Source organism: Procambarus clarkii, chromosome 82 (genome assembly GCF_040958095.1).
Source record: "Procambarus clarkii isolate CNS0578487 chromosome 82, FALCON_Pclarkii_2.0, whole genome shotgun sequence".
NCBI classification, from domain to species: Eukaryota; Metazoa; Arthropoda; class Malacostraca; order Decapoda; family Cambaridae; genus Procambarus; species Procambarus clarkii.
This window is the reverse complement of record NC_091231.1, coordinates 4097521-4113894: the sequence shown is the minus strand read 5'-3', so window position 1 is coordinate 4113894 and position 16374 is coordinate 4097521. Positions and strand designations below refer to the sequence as shown.

General features: G+C 43.4%; 1 protein-coding gene and 1 long non-coding RNA gene across 5 annotated transcripts in view; one reads left to right on the top strand and one right to left on the bottom strand.

Annotated features, from left to right (window-relative positions):
• The window catches only part of LOC138358232 (uncharacterized), a 64944-nt gene that overhangs the window by 19162 nt on the left and 29408 nt on the right, over positions 1-16374 (top strand). For both annotated transcript variants that reach the window (XR_011225256.1, XR_011225257.1), the window contains exon 2: positions 8687-8814. This is a non-coding gene — a long non-coding RNA (uncharacterized lncRNA). The remainder of the gene's footprint in view (positions 1-8686; positions 8815-16374) is intronic.
• LOC123764226 (NACHT domain- and WD repeat-containing protein 1) overlaps positions 1-16374 on the bottom strand; it is a 102891-nt gene that overhangs the window by 64570 nt on the left and 21947 nt on the right. For all 3 annotated transcript variants that reach the window (XR_011225255.1, XM_069315873.1, XM_069315874.1), the window contains exon 2: positions 1567-6766. Coding sequence is in view for 2 of the 3 variants with exons in the window: in XM_069315873.1 (XP_069171974.1) it covers positions 1567-1628 (62 nt within the window). In the remaining variant the exon portion in view is untranslated. The remainder of the gene's footprint in view (positions 1-1566; positions 6767-16374) is intronic.

Genomic DNA, 16374 nt, shown 5'->3' with positions numbered 1-16374 from the left:
GGTTCGAGTCACTTCTGGGGTGTGAGTTTTCAGTTGCATATTGTCCTGGGGACCATTCAGGCTTGTTCGCATTTGTGTTCCTCACGTGTGCCCCAAAGAATGAGGTGATTTGGTAAAATGCTATGCCCAAGATTACTATCCGAGTGCCGGCGGTGGGGTGGTTCAAATAGCTTAGGCTATCACCTCATTATGTCCGGTCGTGATGGTCAAGTGGATTAAGGCGTCTTGTACATACCAGTTGCGTTGCTCCTGGGAGTATGGGTTCGAGTCACTTCTGGGGTGTGAGTTTTCAGTTGCATATTGTCCTGGGGACCATTCAGGCTTGTTCGCATTTGTGTTCCTCACGTGTGCCCCAAAGAATGAGGTGATTTGGTAAAATGCTATGCCCAAGATTACTATCCGAGTGCCGGCGGTGGGGTGGTTCAAATAGCTTAGGCTATCACCTCATTATGTCCGGTCGTGATGGTCAAGTGGATTAAGGCGTCTTGTACATACCAGTTGCGTTGCTCCTGGGAGTATGGGTTCGAGTCACTTCTGGGGTGTGAGTTTTCAGTTGCATATTGTCCTGGGGACCATTCAGGCTTGTTCGCATATATATATAAAGAAGGGGGAGTAGAAGTAATTTAAGTAATGAGACTAATCAGTAGGTAACCGATGCTGGGAAACACTGGACCCGGGGGGCGCGCCTGCGACTAGGCTAGCTAGCAAGGCGCCTCACACTCCCACCATCACGCCATTTTAGCAGCTCCGCATAATTTACTGAGCTCCTCTTTCACTATTATTTGAAATCAAATTGAGGTACTACGAAGGCATATGGCTAAATACACCGAATGGTGTACCCAGCTTCTCGGTGTATAAGAGTGTACTTTTGTCCTACATTATGTTTAGGACTAAAGTATACTTACTGACTGGTCAATAAGCTCTGGTGGTGGCCCTCAGCCCATCCTCCTGTTTTAGTAGTACTTTTAGTAACGATGAGAACCATAGTACATATATCTACGTACAAGGCAATTACACAGAAGAAATCTGTACTATTGAATTTGTAGAAACAGGGAAAGGTTTTGTATTTATGTTGCAACGACAACCTAAACTAACCTAACCTTCCTGGGCCTATTACACGTTATCTGAGGCCTAATATAGTACATATGTGAGCTATACTAAACGTAGGAACATTTAAGTTTGTTTAGCTTATTTTTCGGACTATAAAGTTAATAGTACCAAATTTTACTATCTAATTGCTTAGTCCGTCAATATTTGTACTATGGTGCACATAGTTGCAAAAACTACTATCTAAACAGAAGGATGGGTTGTAATATTCCTCGTGCCGTTGACAAGCCTTTAGCCCAACACTAAAGCAAAGCCCAACGAACTACTCATTTGGCTTAAGCTCTTGAGTATAAAAACAGCAATACAAATATGTCTATAGAGATGAGAACGTCAAAAACATTTCAGTCAAGTGACCTTCACAGAGGCTACAAAAGGTACATACAGTAATGATTAACAGGAGGGTGACGGGGTGGGTGGGGGAAGAGAGTAACCATGCAGTAGAGTGAGCCAGGTACTTACTCTTCACTCTTGACGGAGACATTGTCCTTCATCGACTGTGACGAAGAACAGCTGCTACCCATTGTTTACTCTCCCGGGAACCTCCTCTCGACCGCCTGCAACTTTCTCTTGTTTTCTTACTCCAGATAATTAATCGTTTTTCTCTTGTTCGTCGTCACGCCAATTGTTTGTGCGTTGCAAAACTAGTCGTGGAGGCTTTTAACCAATTTTGTTTATTTTATGTGGGTTGTGTTGTATCGGAAACTTGGGGTTGGCGCTATCGTGGTCTGGGAAGATGTCTTGTAGTTTCTGATCGCGTAGTCTGCGTAGGTGTCTTGTAGTTCCTACTCGCGTAGTCTGCGTAGGTGTCTTCTAATTTACGATCGCGCGAACTGCGTAGGTGTCTTGTAACTTAGGATAGCGCGGTATGGGTAGGCTTTTACCAGTCACCGCTGCTGGCGTGCTGGCCGCTGCCTCACACCTTCACTCAAAAACGTTGACTCTCAAACTCCCTGCTCTCAAGAGCGCTGTTGCAGCTTACTCCAAGCAATTTCGTGATTTCATAAAAAGACTATTTACTAGCCCCTGTTGACAGCCCGCGAATTCGCTCCTCGCCCACCCCAAGCGACCCTGGCAAAGGTCAGAGGATACTTCTCTTACGGTCAGACGTTAGAACTCTTCACATATCTCCCTCCCCTCACTCTTGCCACACTTACGCTACAGGAAGCAATGACCAGCGAACATTTTTCATTTGTCTCTTATATCTTATCAGTAGCTGGAAGACCTACGTTCCAATCTGAATTGTCACTTTCACGACACTTCACTTTGTTATACACACATACATTATCACTTCCTCAACACTTATCAGATTAAACAGGAAGACTATTAATACTGTTAACAACAACGTGCAAATTGTTTATATTTTCGTAAATAATTGTTTTTACTAATTATCAAAATGTTTGCTTAAATAAGACATTTTCTTGATTTTTAGAATAAATTCATTCTTTTTTCGTCTCCGAGCATTCATGAATATTATTTTGGCACTTGGATTAATTTAATACTGAATGAAATACTGAGTAACTAGATGGTAATACTTGGCGGTAATTACATCCTTGACAGTACTGAAAGTTGCCAGCGATGGAGGTCAAGGCCTGAGCCAGGGCGAGGGTCAGCGTCCCGGAGGGTGACCTGAGCTTGACAACTCACCCCAGCGCGATGGAACCAACCAGACATCATTCACTGACCGCTATATGCGTCATACCTTGAAGTAAAGCCAAATACTTTCCGTTTTATGCTTGCCAGCCTGCTACTTTGCTGAAGGGAATTGCCTTTGTCACTGTCTATGCTATAATGTTATACCCGCTTGCGTGATATATAAACACTCTTGTTTGGCAGGTTGTGTTGTTAGAGGCGTGTGGTAACTGCCCGCACTGCTCCGTTGTCGTCCCCGAGCCAGTATGGCTGTTTGTTGAAGAGCGGCAGCCTTCTTGGGCAATAATTACGGTTCAGACTCTTGGCCCGTGCGATGATTATCCTGTGGCGAGCCTCGGTGTGCCGTGGTGTGGAGGTGCGACTCGTGCTGCGTCTCAATAAGTCTGCTCATTCAGTACCTCAAACTGCCCCCAGTCGTGCGGCCCGTCGTTGTTCTTGAGTAAGAAGCGGTCTAAAATGTATGGAGAGTGAGGTCTTCCAGCCGGCGCCGTGCAGCTTTGAACTCTGGGAGCGTAATGTGGAGGGTGGTGCAATGTTAGCGCTGCTGGAGCGGCGAGGCTGCGTAAAGGTTTCGTGGTGGGGAATAAAACCAAAGGACGCGGGGGTTCTTTTAACTATTGTTGCCAGGACTATCTCACCGTCCACCTAGCGACAGCTAACTCTTGGCCAAGCCTGACGCCGTCATGTTTGAGAGGTGTTCCCCGGTGTTCCCCGCCTTGGTATTCAAGGGAAGTGCATGTCGGGAAACATGAGTGGTGGAGTTAAGACTGGTGGGAACACAAGATTATTTTTTTGTGTTTGCTGGGGGTAGTCTCGAGATGTTGTGTAGTGTTCCAGGTGGTTCAGGGATGACCAGGCCCTTCAGTCACCACCGAGGACAAGTTTGAGGTGACAGCTCGGTGCTGTTACTAGGCTACAGTGCAATAGAAAGACGGTGCTGCTAGGCTACAGGGGCCAGAGAGACAAGTGTTGCTAGGGTACAGTTGCACGGAATGTTGATAGGATACGGTGGAACAGCTAGGCGGTGTTGCGATGGTATAGTGGAATAGCAAGGCGATATTATTAGGGAACAGTGGAACAGTTAGTAACAGAGGTGAGTGAAGCCAGCAGGAGGAAGAGGGGGCCTGGCGCCGGTAACAGGATTATCTCGTATATGGGATGATCACCTCCAGGTTATGGTCTTGCAGGAATAATGTGAGGCAACAGTAGTTGGGGTGGTGTGGTGGATAACTTGTTGAGTGGATGATTTGATGGATAGATGACTTGAGTGGATGATGTGATGGATAGATGACTTGAGTGGATGACCTGATGGTGGATGACTTAATGCGCGGATGATTTGATGGGTGGATGACTTGTTGGGTGGATGATTTGATTGGTGGATGATTTGATTGGTGGATGACTTGATGGGTGGGTGAGTTGTTGAGTGGATGACTTGTTGGGTGGATGATTTGATTGGTGGATGATTTGATTGGTGGTTGACTTGATGTGTGGGTGACTTGGTGATTGGATGACTTGCTAAGTAGTGGTTGGATGGGTGACTTGTTGAGGATGACTTAATAGGTGGATGATTTGTTGGGTGGATGAATTGATGAGTGGATGTCTAGTTGAGTGGATTACTTATTAAATGGATGACTTATGGAGGGGATGACTTGATGGATGGTCGACTTGAAAGTGAATGACTTCTTGGGTGGATGAGTTGGTAGGTGGATGTCTAATTGGGTTGGGGAGTTTCTGAGTGGATCAGTTGCTGAGTGGGTGACTTTATGGGTGGATGATGTGGTGGCTGGATGACTTGATGGGTTGATGACTTATTAGGTGGATGACTTGTTGGGTGGATGAGTTAATGGGTAGTCGACTTATTGGGTGGATGACTTGAGTGGATGGTTTATTGGGTGGATGACGTAATGTGTTGACTTATTGGAAGGATGACTTCTTGAGTGGATGACAATGGGTGAATGACTTATTGGGTGAATAACGTGTTGAGTGGATGACTTGATGAGTAGATGATTTGTTAGATGGATGACTTGGGTGGATGACTTGATGGGTTGATGAGTTGTTGGTGGATGAATTGATGAGTGGATGACTTCTTAGGTGGGTGACTTGTTGGGTAGATGACCTACTGGGTGGATGATTTGTTGAGTGGATGAGTTGTTGGGTGGATGAATTGACGTGTAGATGACTTATTGAGTGGATAACTTGTCTGGTGGGTGACTTGGTTGGGTGGATGACTTGTTGGGTAGATGATTTGTTGAGTGGATGATTCGTTGGGTGAATGACTTGTTGGGTTGATGACTTATTTGGAAATGAATTAAGTTGTGGATGACTTGCAGACGATGGTTGGGTGGATGACTTGCTAAGCAGTGGCTGGATGGATGACTTGTGAAACAGTGGTTGGGTGGATGACTTGATAAGTAGTGGAGGGTGGATGACTTGTAAAACAGTGGTTGGGTGGATGACTTGTGAAACAGTGGTTGGGTGGATGACTTGTTAAGCAGTCATTGGGTGGATGACTTGATAAGCAGTGGTTGGGTGGATGACTTGTGAGACAATGGCAATGGTTGGGTGGATGACATGTGAGACAGTGGTTATGTGAGTGATTTATGAGGCAGTGGTTGGGTGGATGACTTGATAAGCAGTGGCAGGTGGATGACTTGTGAGACAATGGTTGGGTGGATGACAGCTTAATTAAGATTACAATGTAGTGACCCTGAGCCAACAAGCTGTATATGTTAATAGTCAACGCGACGAGGCCGATGGATGACGAGTGAATGTCAATGGATGACAAGTGGACGATGATGGATGTATGATCACCTGAAGGTTATTCTTGTCACTGTAAGTTATCAATGAGATAGGTGAGGAATGGTTGGGTGGAGTACTGCTGTCCTTCAGAGAGATGGGGGGGGGGGGTGCCGTGCCAGAGAGGTGAGGTTGTGTTTCAACAAGTACCGTAGCTAGCTACAAGGATAGAAGAGGTGAGGGGAGGTGTACCGTAGCAATGAGAGGTCGTGGGTCCCGTCCGTGGGGATGGATACACCTGAAAACTCCAGTAAAATACCGCCTGGCTGTGTGTCAAGTTGGTGTATTTCAGATATTAAACAGAAGGAATTGAGGAATGAGATAGCGGTGCTTCTTGGATGAAAAAATAATAATTTTATTACTAGGATGAAGACAATATATGTTAATGATTCAAGTCAAAATGATGTTGGTAGAATGGAAATCGTTAGAAGAGCGTTGGATGACAGCAGTAATATGATACTGATGTATGGATGACAGAAATGCTGTGGTGGTGTTAATTAGTACGATGTATCAGTGATGTTTGGATTATTACAGAAAACAGGTTTCTAAGCGGATAGGTTTCTACAAGAGTAAAGATCTGAGCAAAACGTTCGTGGTTGTTCTCGTCAACTAGTCTTGGTAGGTGTTGAGCTCAAATATGACGGTGAAGGTGGCGGTGATGTCACGACACTGCTGGCAGATTGTTATAGTTACTGGCGCGGGGAGGAGAGGGGGGTTAGTGGGGTGTTGCAGACGATGTTGGGGCTTGACGCAGTGTAATAATGCTGTAAGTGGAGTTGGTAGTGTGGCCTGCAAACAATTAGCGTGCGGCGGTGCGTCAAGGTGGGGTAGGTTCAGTTGCCAGGCTACGGAGGTCCCACTCAGCAAGGCTATGTACACCACGGCTCCTTTTGTTTCACTTGGTCGCTTGTTGGTGCATAAATCAGGACTAGGCAGACAGGGAAAGTTGGCGTGAATCCCGGGCACTATGGCAGACTTGCAGACAGCTGAGAGGCAGGTGTGTGATCCGGATGACAGAAGGGAGGGTCCAGACAGAGACCCACTGCTGCAAAGAAGCAAGAAGCCGTGTTGGTACGCTCTAGGCTGGCTTAGTAGTATGATGGACTGGTGTAGTTGTGAGGTAGGTCGGTGTTGTGAGGAGTGTGGTAACTGGCTGCCTCATAGGGGACCTCACACCCGAACTCCTTTCTGGGCGCGCTTGCTTTCTCAACGTCTGCCAGAAAAAACAAAAAAGTGGACATTAGCCTATGACAGCAAAATTGTGATATTAATCTACTAACAGCAGAAATGATAGATATTAGCTTATTAATATTAGCCTTGTGACAGTTAACAAGGAATAATCCACTAATAACAAAAATGGATATCAGCCTAATGACAAAAAACAAAAAGAAAACGAATATTTGCCAACTAACAAAAAACTATATATTAGCCTACTGACAGCAAAATAAGAATATTAGCCTGACGGGAAACAAATTAATATTAACCTATGATATATAATTACAAATATGAGTATCTCCATGTGTAAACAAAACGTATTGTAATTAACTTGTTAGTTCAGTTAATGATAAAGACAACCACTACCTATCAACGATGAAAAAACTGAGATAAAACGTTTAAAGAAAGATGCTAAAAAATAGTAGGCAAGAACTCGGGCTCACCATAGCCCGTGCTACTTGGAACATTTGTTCAGAGTAGCTGAATCTAAAACACACAACAGTAGGCAAGAACACACAGCCTTGGGAAATGACGGCTGTTGTTCTCTAGTTAGAGAGGCTTCCATGCCACTTACCTCCGCCCCAATTATATACAACCCTTATTACATGTGAAATAAGATTGCTGCTCCTCAAGCAATGTAATTTCGCATGTAATCAGATGAATTTTTCTAATTTAGTAACAAATATTAATTTTAAAACGGCAAAGAAAAAAATCCATAATGTCACACATTCTGTACTATATGGCTTTCTTTGTATTATGTACTGCTTATATCTAAGATTTTCTGACATAACATACCTTCATCTTTCTAGTTAGTGTGATATCTTTCTTTAAATAAGTTACATATTTGTTGCTAAGATTCAAGAATTCAAAGTTGTTCATGACGGTTAAATCAACCTATTTGATTCATAATTCCATAATATGTTGCCTGTATAGAACAAGATCATTTTTTAATAAGAGCACTGCACACCAAGGCATGCTTTAATATCAGTAGGAACACCATTGAGACTTTTTAAAGCACTGTTTTATATTTCCAAAATTTTAGCACTATGATGTTTGAATTGTTACCAAAGAAAATAAAAAATGAAGATCTCCAAATAAACAATCCCATACAAGTAAGCTTTTAAGACTGATAAATTTGCTTGTAAGTGTTACGGACGACTGCTTATATGTGTTATCATAGTTGTAGAGCAACCCGTTCACTGGTTCCAATTGGTTTGGAGTCAAGGTATTGTTAAAATGGGGTTAAAAACTGCAAACTCGTTTGTGTGTTCGGAGACTCGCTTCAATCTATATTCATGGATAACAAGAAGTGTTGACATTGTAAATCTCGAGTGAGATGGGATCTGTAGCTTTCTATGACGTCTGTATATGAGTATGACTTCGCATTATTGTTTCATATGGTCACGGGAGGCAAAATATCTTATATCATTTTTCTCCCACATACAGTTAATGGCGCCAAGACACACGCATTGTAGCCTAGTATCTGCGTACAGCTCAAAGTATTTATCGTGCTGCTTATCCCATATTGATAATCGGTGTAATGAGTTAGTATGTACTGTAAAAAGAGGCCTTGTACTTGCCAGTGTTATTGCTTTCTGTCAAGGTGAAGAATAAATAAGGAACAGAATTGTAACCCAAGAGTGAGAACTTTAGAGGGAACCGCTCGTGGGCGACTCAGTAGCATTTCGGCGGGCGGGTATTTGTAATATCTATTCTGACAGTTATTTGATACAGAAAGTAATTTTTTGCTTGATATTTAAAAAAAATAAAATTTTGTTTAGAATACCAAGTTTTCACACTTAAAATTTATTATCCCGTTAAAGAGATATTGCTTAAAACATCCATTTTTTTTGTGTACCATTGACTATCATATTCCTAAACAAAATTCCGTATCTTATTTTACCGTGTGTTTGACCAGGCTGTGGAAGAGCTGAGCTACCTGTCGCCGCCGGTGTTCGCAGTCAACTGCTCTGATTACTAGAATAGACGAAGCTCTCCCTGTAAGGTCACCAGTGCTGGTCACACTTCACCACCTCTATACCTCAAGTTAGTGGGCAGTTATGAAACACTGAAGCCTTCTTCAATGTGTCTTCCCTTAGTATCTCGGTTAAAAAATCTATAGTTTAGAATATTCATTTATCACTAAACACAGCATGAGAGCAACGTGGATGATAAGGTATTCAATTTAAAATTATAATATTCATGCAAAATTACAATAAATATCCTTAAATTAATATTAATTAACCATGTTGACATTAATACTTAATATGAAGGGTACAACTTATATTGATATATATCATATGAAGGGTAGAATACAATTGTGATGAAATGTGGTTGACATTCACCTACCATATGTTTACAAATTATTGGCTGTAATCCTGGAAGTCACACATAGCAATATCGAAAATAATTTAAAAATATATGAATTGGATCAAATGTAATAAGCCACAACTGATGTCTGATGCATAAATAAGTGGTAATCAAACTATAAATAAACATACCAAGATACTAACTTTGTAAATGAAGTTCAAAGCACAAGTAATGCTATAACTCGTGGGTAAATATTTGACAAACATTTGAGTCTACACACCAAAACAATCTGTAATTTAACACAATTCTGAATATCCACAGTATCGGGCATCCAATACTAATAACTCACCCACTTGAAGGTCATTGTGATTTAAATGCGTGTGTGAATAAATGTCATAAAATGTGTGATATACTTTAGCCTCAAATGGTAAGTCACATGGTTTTGTCTGTGGTTATTGTGGGTTTGTGGCTAGTGAAATGGACTGCTGTTAGTGTGGGGTGGGTAATTGGGGTTGCCTGTGCAGGGATGGTTGATGGTTTGATGGTGGAAAGATGCTTAAGGGATGGACAGGACATAGGCCTTGATAGGCTAGGACGGTTCCTTGGGTTCAAACTTTTCTCGGTAGGCAGAACATTTGCATATTTTACAGTGTCAAATCGCGAGAAAAAGTCAGAAAGAAGGTGGTCTTGTTAGCTGTTGTCTGTCTAGTATGGTGTTGGGATAGCAGGTAGAGAGTTGGCAGAGATGCCATGTGGCGTTGGCCTAGGGATCAAAGGCATTTTGGTGAGGGAGGTGAAATAGGATTGAATATTAAGGAAAAGGGTGTATATTATATTATGCTTGCTAGGGTTGAGCTTCAGCTCTATGGCCCTGTTATGGACTAGGTTAACCATAACTGAAATTTTAAATGGCACATGTTAATGGTTAAAGACGTTATTGAGGCGACAGGTCGTAAGCATATTTAATATCTTGCTTATGCAAATGTGAAATGGAGTAAATAATGAGAGTAACCCGTGTGCAACATTTCTAGGAGGATGTATCGTGCTTAATTTAAAACTTTTTTTTGAGATATATACAAGTTGTTACATTCTTGTAGAGCCACTAGTACGCGTAGCGTTTCGGGCAGGTCCCTGGAATACGATCCCCTGCCGCGAAGAATCGTTGTTACAACCAAGTACACATTTTACTGTTGCGTTAAACAGAGGCTACAGTTAAGGATTTGCGCCCAGTAAATCCTCCCCGGCCAGGATACGAACCCATGACAAAGCGCTCGCGGAACGCCAGGCGAGTGTCTTACCACTACACCACGGAGACTGCACAAACCTGAGAAAGTTCTGCATTGTTCAATTATTCTTAGTTACAGTTTGAGAGCGACTGTGTCTCGTCTTCCCAGTAATGTCATATGATTCTTTAAATCTACTGACCGTTTTGGCATCCCTCGCTTTCTCACTTGTTCCAACCGCCTATCACTGCAAAATTTATTTTTCCAGTATCTTTGCTTCCTTGGCTTCTTGAATTTATGTACCGTTTTGTTCTTTAAATTACAGTTTTCAAGAATTCCTGTGTCAGTGTTGTCGATTCCTGTTATTTTATAATGATCATATTTCCTTTGTTAAATTTACCGAAATTGGAAGATGGAACACCTCTAGCCTCGCCTAGTAGCTCTTTATCAGTTCCGGAAACCATTTAGCAGCACGTCTTTGCACCTTTTCCGGTTTATTGATGTGAGATATTAGCACCATACAGCCGCCATGTATTCCAATTTTGATATCACAAAAGTGAACACTATCTTTAGAATTTCACCGTCTATGTATTTAAGAGCGTTGCTCAAGTTGTAAAGTGTAGCATAGGCTTCTCGCAGGGTCCCGGAAGTACAGTTGGGTTCATGCTAGACTGACAATCGGGAATTTCGGTTTACCGAATTAATTTACTCGTGGTATCCAGCTCTTTCCTAATTGCTTGTCTAATGACCGTTTGTTGCTGCTCATTTCTGGTTTTAACTTTTTTGATTGTTTTTCTTTTTTACAACTTTCATGTTTCATTCCCTCTTAGCACTTTTCCAGTCTATTGGTAATCGCTATTTGGACTGATCATGAAATTTCTTTTAGCATATCCTTGGCACTCTTCCCCTTTTCGCTATCCTGTAAGGTTGCTCAGAGTTCTTCGCGATAGTTGTCCAGTTTCCTGTTCATTTCTTCAAATTTATATCTCTTAATTTTCCATATTTAATTTTTCTTTACTGATTCCTTAATTTGTACCTCCTGAGTCTTTGTTATGCAAGTCAAGCTAGTAATTTCCACTCTTATAAAGTATTTTCCAAGTAGAATGTTTTTAAACTTTATTTTCTTTTCCAATTTAAGAAGCTTGCCTTGATAAATCTTTAACAAATACTCAACGATCACTAACCTGCCAAGGAAACTTCCTTTCCCTATTTCTTCCTTCGTGAAACCCTGAAGTTTTCATCACTTGCTGACACTGGCGAACCCATTACGGCCGCCATTTTTGTTTTGATTTTTTTCCCGCCTCCGTTCAGGCAGCCTCTTGCTCAAAATTTTCCCAGATTTGTATGTCGAGAAAGACCGATCCCAATATCAACCTTGTATTGCTGATCTTTCTATTTTTATAGTATCGGGAACACCCCTTGCATAGCTCTCTCCAACACTATCTTAGATAATGCTTTGATAATCATATAGTTCTCCAAGCCGTGTCGTCGTGGTGTAGAGAGAGGGGGGGGGAGGGAGAGATATTGTGTGGGAGTGTCTAGCCTAGCGTCTGTGCCCCGCCCACTGCAGTCCTGTGTGGATGGGCCTGTCCACCCTTTCTCATTTTCCCCCCTCATACACACCTACTGCGCCTCAACCTTGCCTAATCCACACCCGCACCTCGCCCTTAAACATTGTCGCTTCACCCATACCTCCTTCCTCGCTACACCCTCAGTCATGCCCACGTCCCCTGTCTTACCTGCGCCTTACTCTTAAATCAAACTCGCCTCGCCCATTTTTCGATTGATTGATTGATTTGATTGAGAAAGATTAAGCCACCCAAGAAGTGACACTGGCATGTGTCGGCCGTAAGCCCGTATCTTCCCTGTGCCTCGCCTTGATAGTCGTCTCGCCCGTACCTTCCATCACCTCGCCAAGGGCTCATGCCTCACCGTCGCCTCACCTGTGTCGACGTTCGTCATAACCTTTAGCATGTAACGGTGCATGGGTTACCGCGCGCGTCTGGGGTTACCCACCATGCTGTTCCATTCCCATCCTGCTCCAAAGATTCTCACCAGCGTCCCACCCCTGCCTTTGCCAGTGGCCCCCCCCCTCCCTCCCCCTGGTGCCACCTCCCCCTAGTACTGGTGTTCCCCCGCCCCCCCCTAGTACTGGTGTTGCCAGAAGGGTAAATAATGTACAGGTACAGCTTGCCAGTACCACTGTTATGAGGTGGGATGAAGGGGGGGGACCCGGGATATTTACATAAGTCGATACGAGTGTGCTATGCGCAGTTCTCACCCAAGCCAGTTATTACGACCCAGACAAGAATACACTACAAGCCCCACCCATGTCGCTCCTCTGTTACACCCGCTCCTCCTCCTCCTCCTCCTCCTCCTCGTCGTCGTGACGTCATCCACGAACATACACAGACCCTTCCCCCTCCCCCAATCAAAAGTAAGTTCCATAGTGACGTCATGCTGGCGCGGGCAGTCATTAACTTGGGGGCTGGTGCTTGCGTCAGGGTATGACGTCACGATGGTTGGTGCCAGGCACAGTGGTAATTACAGGTCGGGGGGGGGGGAGGGGGGGGTGACGTGATCAACTTTGGGCGTGTCAGCCCGGGTCCGCCGCCACTGGGGGGGGGGGGGTGTCAGCCCGGGTCCGCCTTCCTCCAAACTGCCTCAACACTATCATAAACAACTTGGTATTATAATTAATATGCAGACTCGAGATGCAGAGCAAAATGATCTCAAACAATGCATTTGTATAATCTTTAATTTGTTAATTAAAAGTAATACTGTGTGTGTGTGTAGGTGTGTGTGTGTACTCACCTAGTTGTGTTTGCGGGGGTTGAGCTCTGGCTCTTTGGTCCCGCCTCTCAACCGTCAAACTGTGTGTGTGTGTGTGTGTGTGTGTGTGTGTGTGTGTGTGTGTGTGTGTGTGTGTGTGTGTGTGTGTGTGTGTGTGTGTGTGTGTGTGTGTGTGACAGTGGTGTTTGGTCCTTCATCTGTATGTTGCCAGTTTTAATGACTGGCATTTACAGTCTTTAATATACCGAACACTATTTTGTGTCGTGGCTCCTGTTTCGTAGTGGTCTACGTTCTCGGCTCTTACCTGAGTGATCATGGGTTTAATCCCTGGACAGAAACGGTTGGGCATATTTCCTCTCACTTGATGCCTGTGTTCACCTAGCAGTACAATAGGTACCCGGACGTTAGGCTACAGTTGTGGGTTGCGATCCTTGGGAAGAGGAGTAGTGTGCGGGCCTGGGGTGACCTTGCTAGGCTCTCTCTTCCCAGCAATAGGAATTATCAGCTGTTAATTTAACAGATGTTTGAATATATTGAGACGAACATATATGGACATATTCCCTTGTTGACCAGACCACACACTAGAAGGTGAAGGGACGACGACGTTTCGGTCCGTCCCTTCACCTTTTAGTGTGTGGTCTGGTCAACATACTTTAGCCACGTTATTGTGACTCATCGCCTGCAACATATTCCCTTGTCAGTATGGTGGTTTAAGGCGTCCTATAATAGTGTCGTGTGTTGCTAAGCGACCATCCAGGTCACTCATGGCACCTCTAGTTTGGTGGTAAATGTTTGAAGGAAAGAGTTGAAGTGATCCTGCCCACCATGGGAGGGGGTGTCTAGTATTTTGTGGACTCTGTCGAACACGCACACACGCCTAGCTTCAGGGCTAGGAGCCTAGTTCGATCCTGCAAGCACATCTTAGTGAATACACCCTATCCCCCCAGCCACATGCATTTGCATTATCTCTGCTTCGTCACACTTGATATCGAACTCCTATATTGGATTTGATTTAATAACTGCAGGCAACAGGAATCCCAAATAGTATAGTTCACCATGATCCATCTAATTCACGAGTTTGTATCGGGGTTATGTACTGAACGGTATATCTCTTTTTAATTATCGGCCGAATGGTGATGCAAATTTCCTAGTGCATTTGGCTGTGAAATCCTTCACGCTCTGCCCAACTAGTGGCTTTAAATATTATAATATACAACGTCTTCTCTTACTAATTAAGCACTGTAACATGTTCCCTATATCTATTATCATTAAACATTTATATTTCATAAAGTCCTGGCTAAACAAGTAGTGCATTGAGGTAAACCAGTGGGGTATACTTCCTTGGGTACACTAGCCTTGGGGTACACTACAAGAAGTACTTTAAATGTCAAAAAGAAACCAACAGCAATTTATCAGACTATACCTAAAGTGCTTGTATGTGAAGAGCAGAGATTCCCTTGTGCCTGTATGGAGTAGCACATTCCCGCAAGCCTGAATCCAAATAGTAGCAGCCAGTGGGCTTGTAACCAACATAGCCACACTATTTAGGTTAGTCAAAGAGTTTTTTTCTCGTAAGATTCTCGAATAGGTGTTGACAAGGCCCCAATCTGCTCCTGCGTCGGGTGGAACTATTCATTTAAGCATGTCCATGTTTTCATGTGTGGGAAGAATACTCTCTAAAAAAAATATATATAAATGGGGGAAAGGTTCTAGCTAAAGTTTTATCATTAAGTTTTAAATATATCAACACCAAATAGAATGGATTGAAATTGAGTAAGCTTAATTTCGGGAAACACCTGGGTATATCTTGAGGTTATCTTGAGGTTATCTTGAGATGATTTCGGGGCTTTTAGTGTCCCCGCGGCCCGGTCCTCGACCAGGCCTCCACCCCCAGGAAGCAGCCCGTGACAGCTGACTAACACCCAGGTACCTATTTTACTACTAGGTAACAGGGGCATAGGGTGAAAGAAACTCTGCCCATTGTTTCTCGCCGGCGCCTGGGATCGAACCCAGGACCACAGGATCACAAGTCCAGCGTGCTGTCCGCTCGGCCGACCGGCTCCTGGGTATATACTGGTGTGGAAACGGTGGTGGATTTATGATGTAACTTCCTGATTAACATAATTGAGGTGGGATCGCTTGAGTGTTTCGAGCGTATGTTAGACATGTACGTTTGGGTGGATATAAATAGGAATTGTGTCTTATGGAATCGTCTACATTGCCGCTGTAGATATGTAGGTTATTTTAGTCTGACGTTTTACGAAACAAAAGTACAAATTTGTGGGTCAGCTGGATGATGGCCTGGAGCTGGGACAATAGTGAGCATCAGTACAGAGGTGAGATGGCAGGAATGAGCGTGGGATAGAGCTGGGACAGGAGGAGGATAGAGCAAGGACGGGAAGAAGGGATGGGAGGTTGGGTGGTGTGTCTGCGGCCACCCCCACCCGCCTTAACTAACACCCAACACAGTTTCCAAGTCGCTTCCTTATGACGTGAAGCGCAACACTAATAATAATTATTAAAATTAATATAAATAGCTTTCAATGTCCATTGACTAGAAAAGTCACATGTACAATATATTAATAGCTGAAGTAATATAAATATTCGTAATTAGGTAAACAATGGGAAAAAGACAGAGTTTATTCTGTAAGAATCTCCCCCCCCCCATCCCCCCCTTCCCCCCCCCCCCCCCGATGGCAATTTTCAGGACGGCCGGTTCAGTGTTACAGTAATTTGTATTTTTTTTAATGAAAGAGAAATCCAGACACTAGATGAGGGAGGAATTTAGCAGTGCCACCTGGAGCCCCGAGGGTCAGGGTTGGGCTGTTAGGATGAGAGGCCGGTCTTCCTCACATTATCCTGACACTGGGAGTCCTACACTAACCATTTCCACCTTAATTAAGAAACTTGTAGGAACTTATCATTTTGTGTGGTATGTGAAGAAGCTGGATTTTAATTTATAGGTTTTTAAATGTATATTGTTATGACACGATGGCGAGCAAGAAAACCGAGTCATTTTTTATATTTCGTTACACGAGGCGTGACAGCCAATGAAAAGGATATATTGAATTATAATCAATATAATTCATTGAATATAGATCAATGAATAACTGATCAGAAATCAGTTATTTCTGATCTGATGTTATTGATCAGAAATAACATCAGTGTTATTTCTGATCGGCCGAATTTTCATCTCTCGACCAAAAAGCTTCTCATCTCCAAAACGCTATAATGCTATGGAGCCCATTTGCCTGATTGGCGGGTGTACGCCGACTCGGGA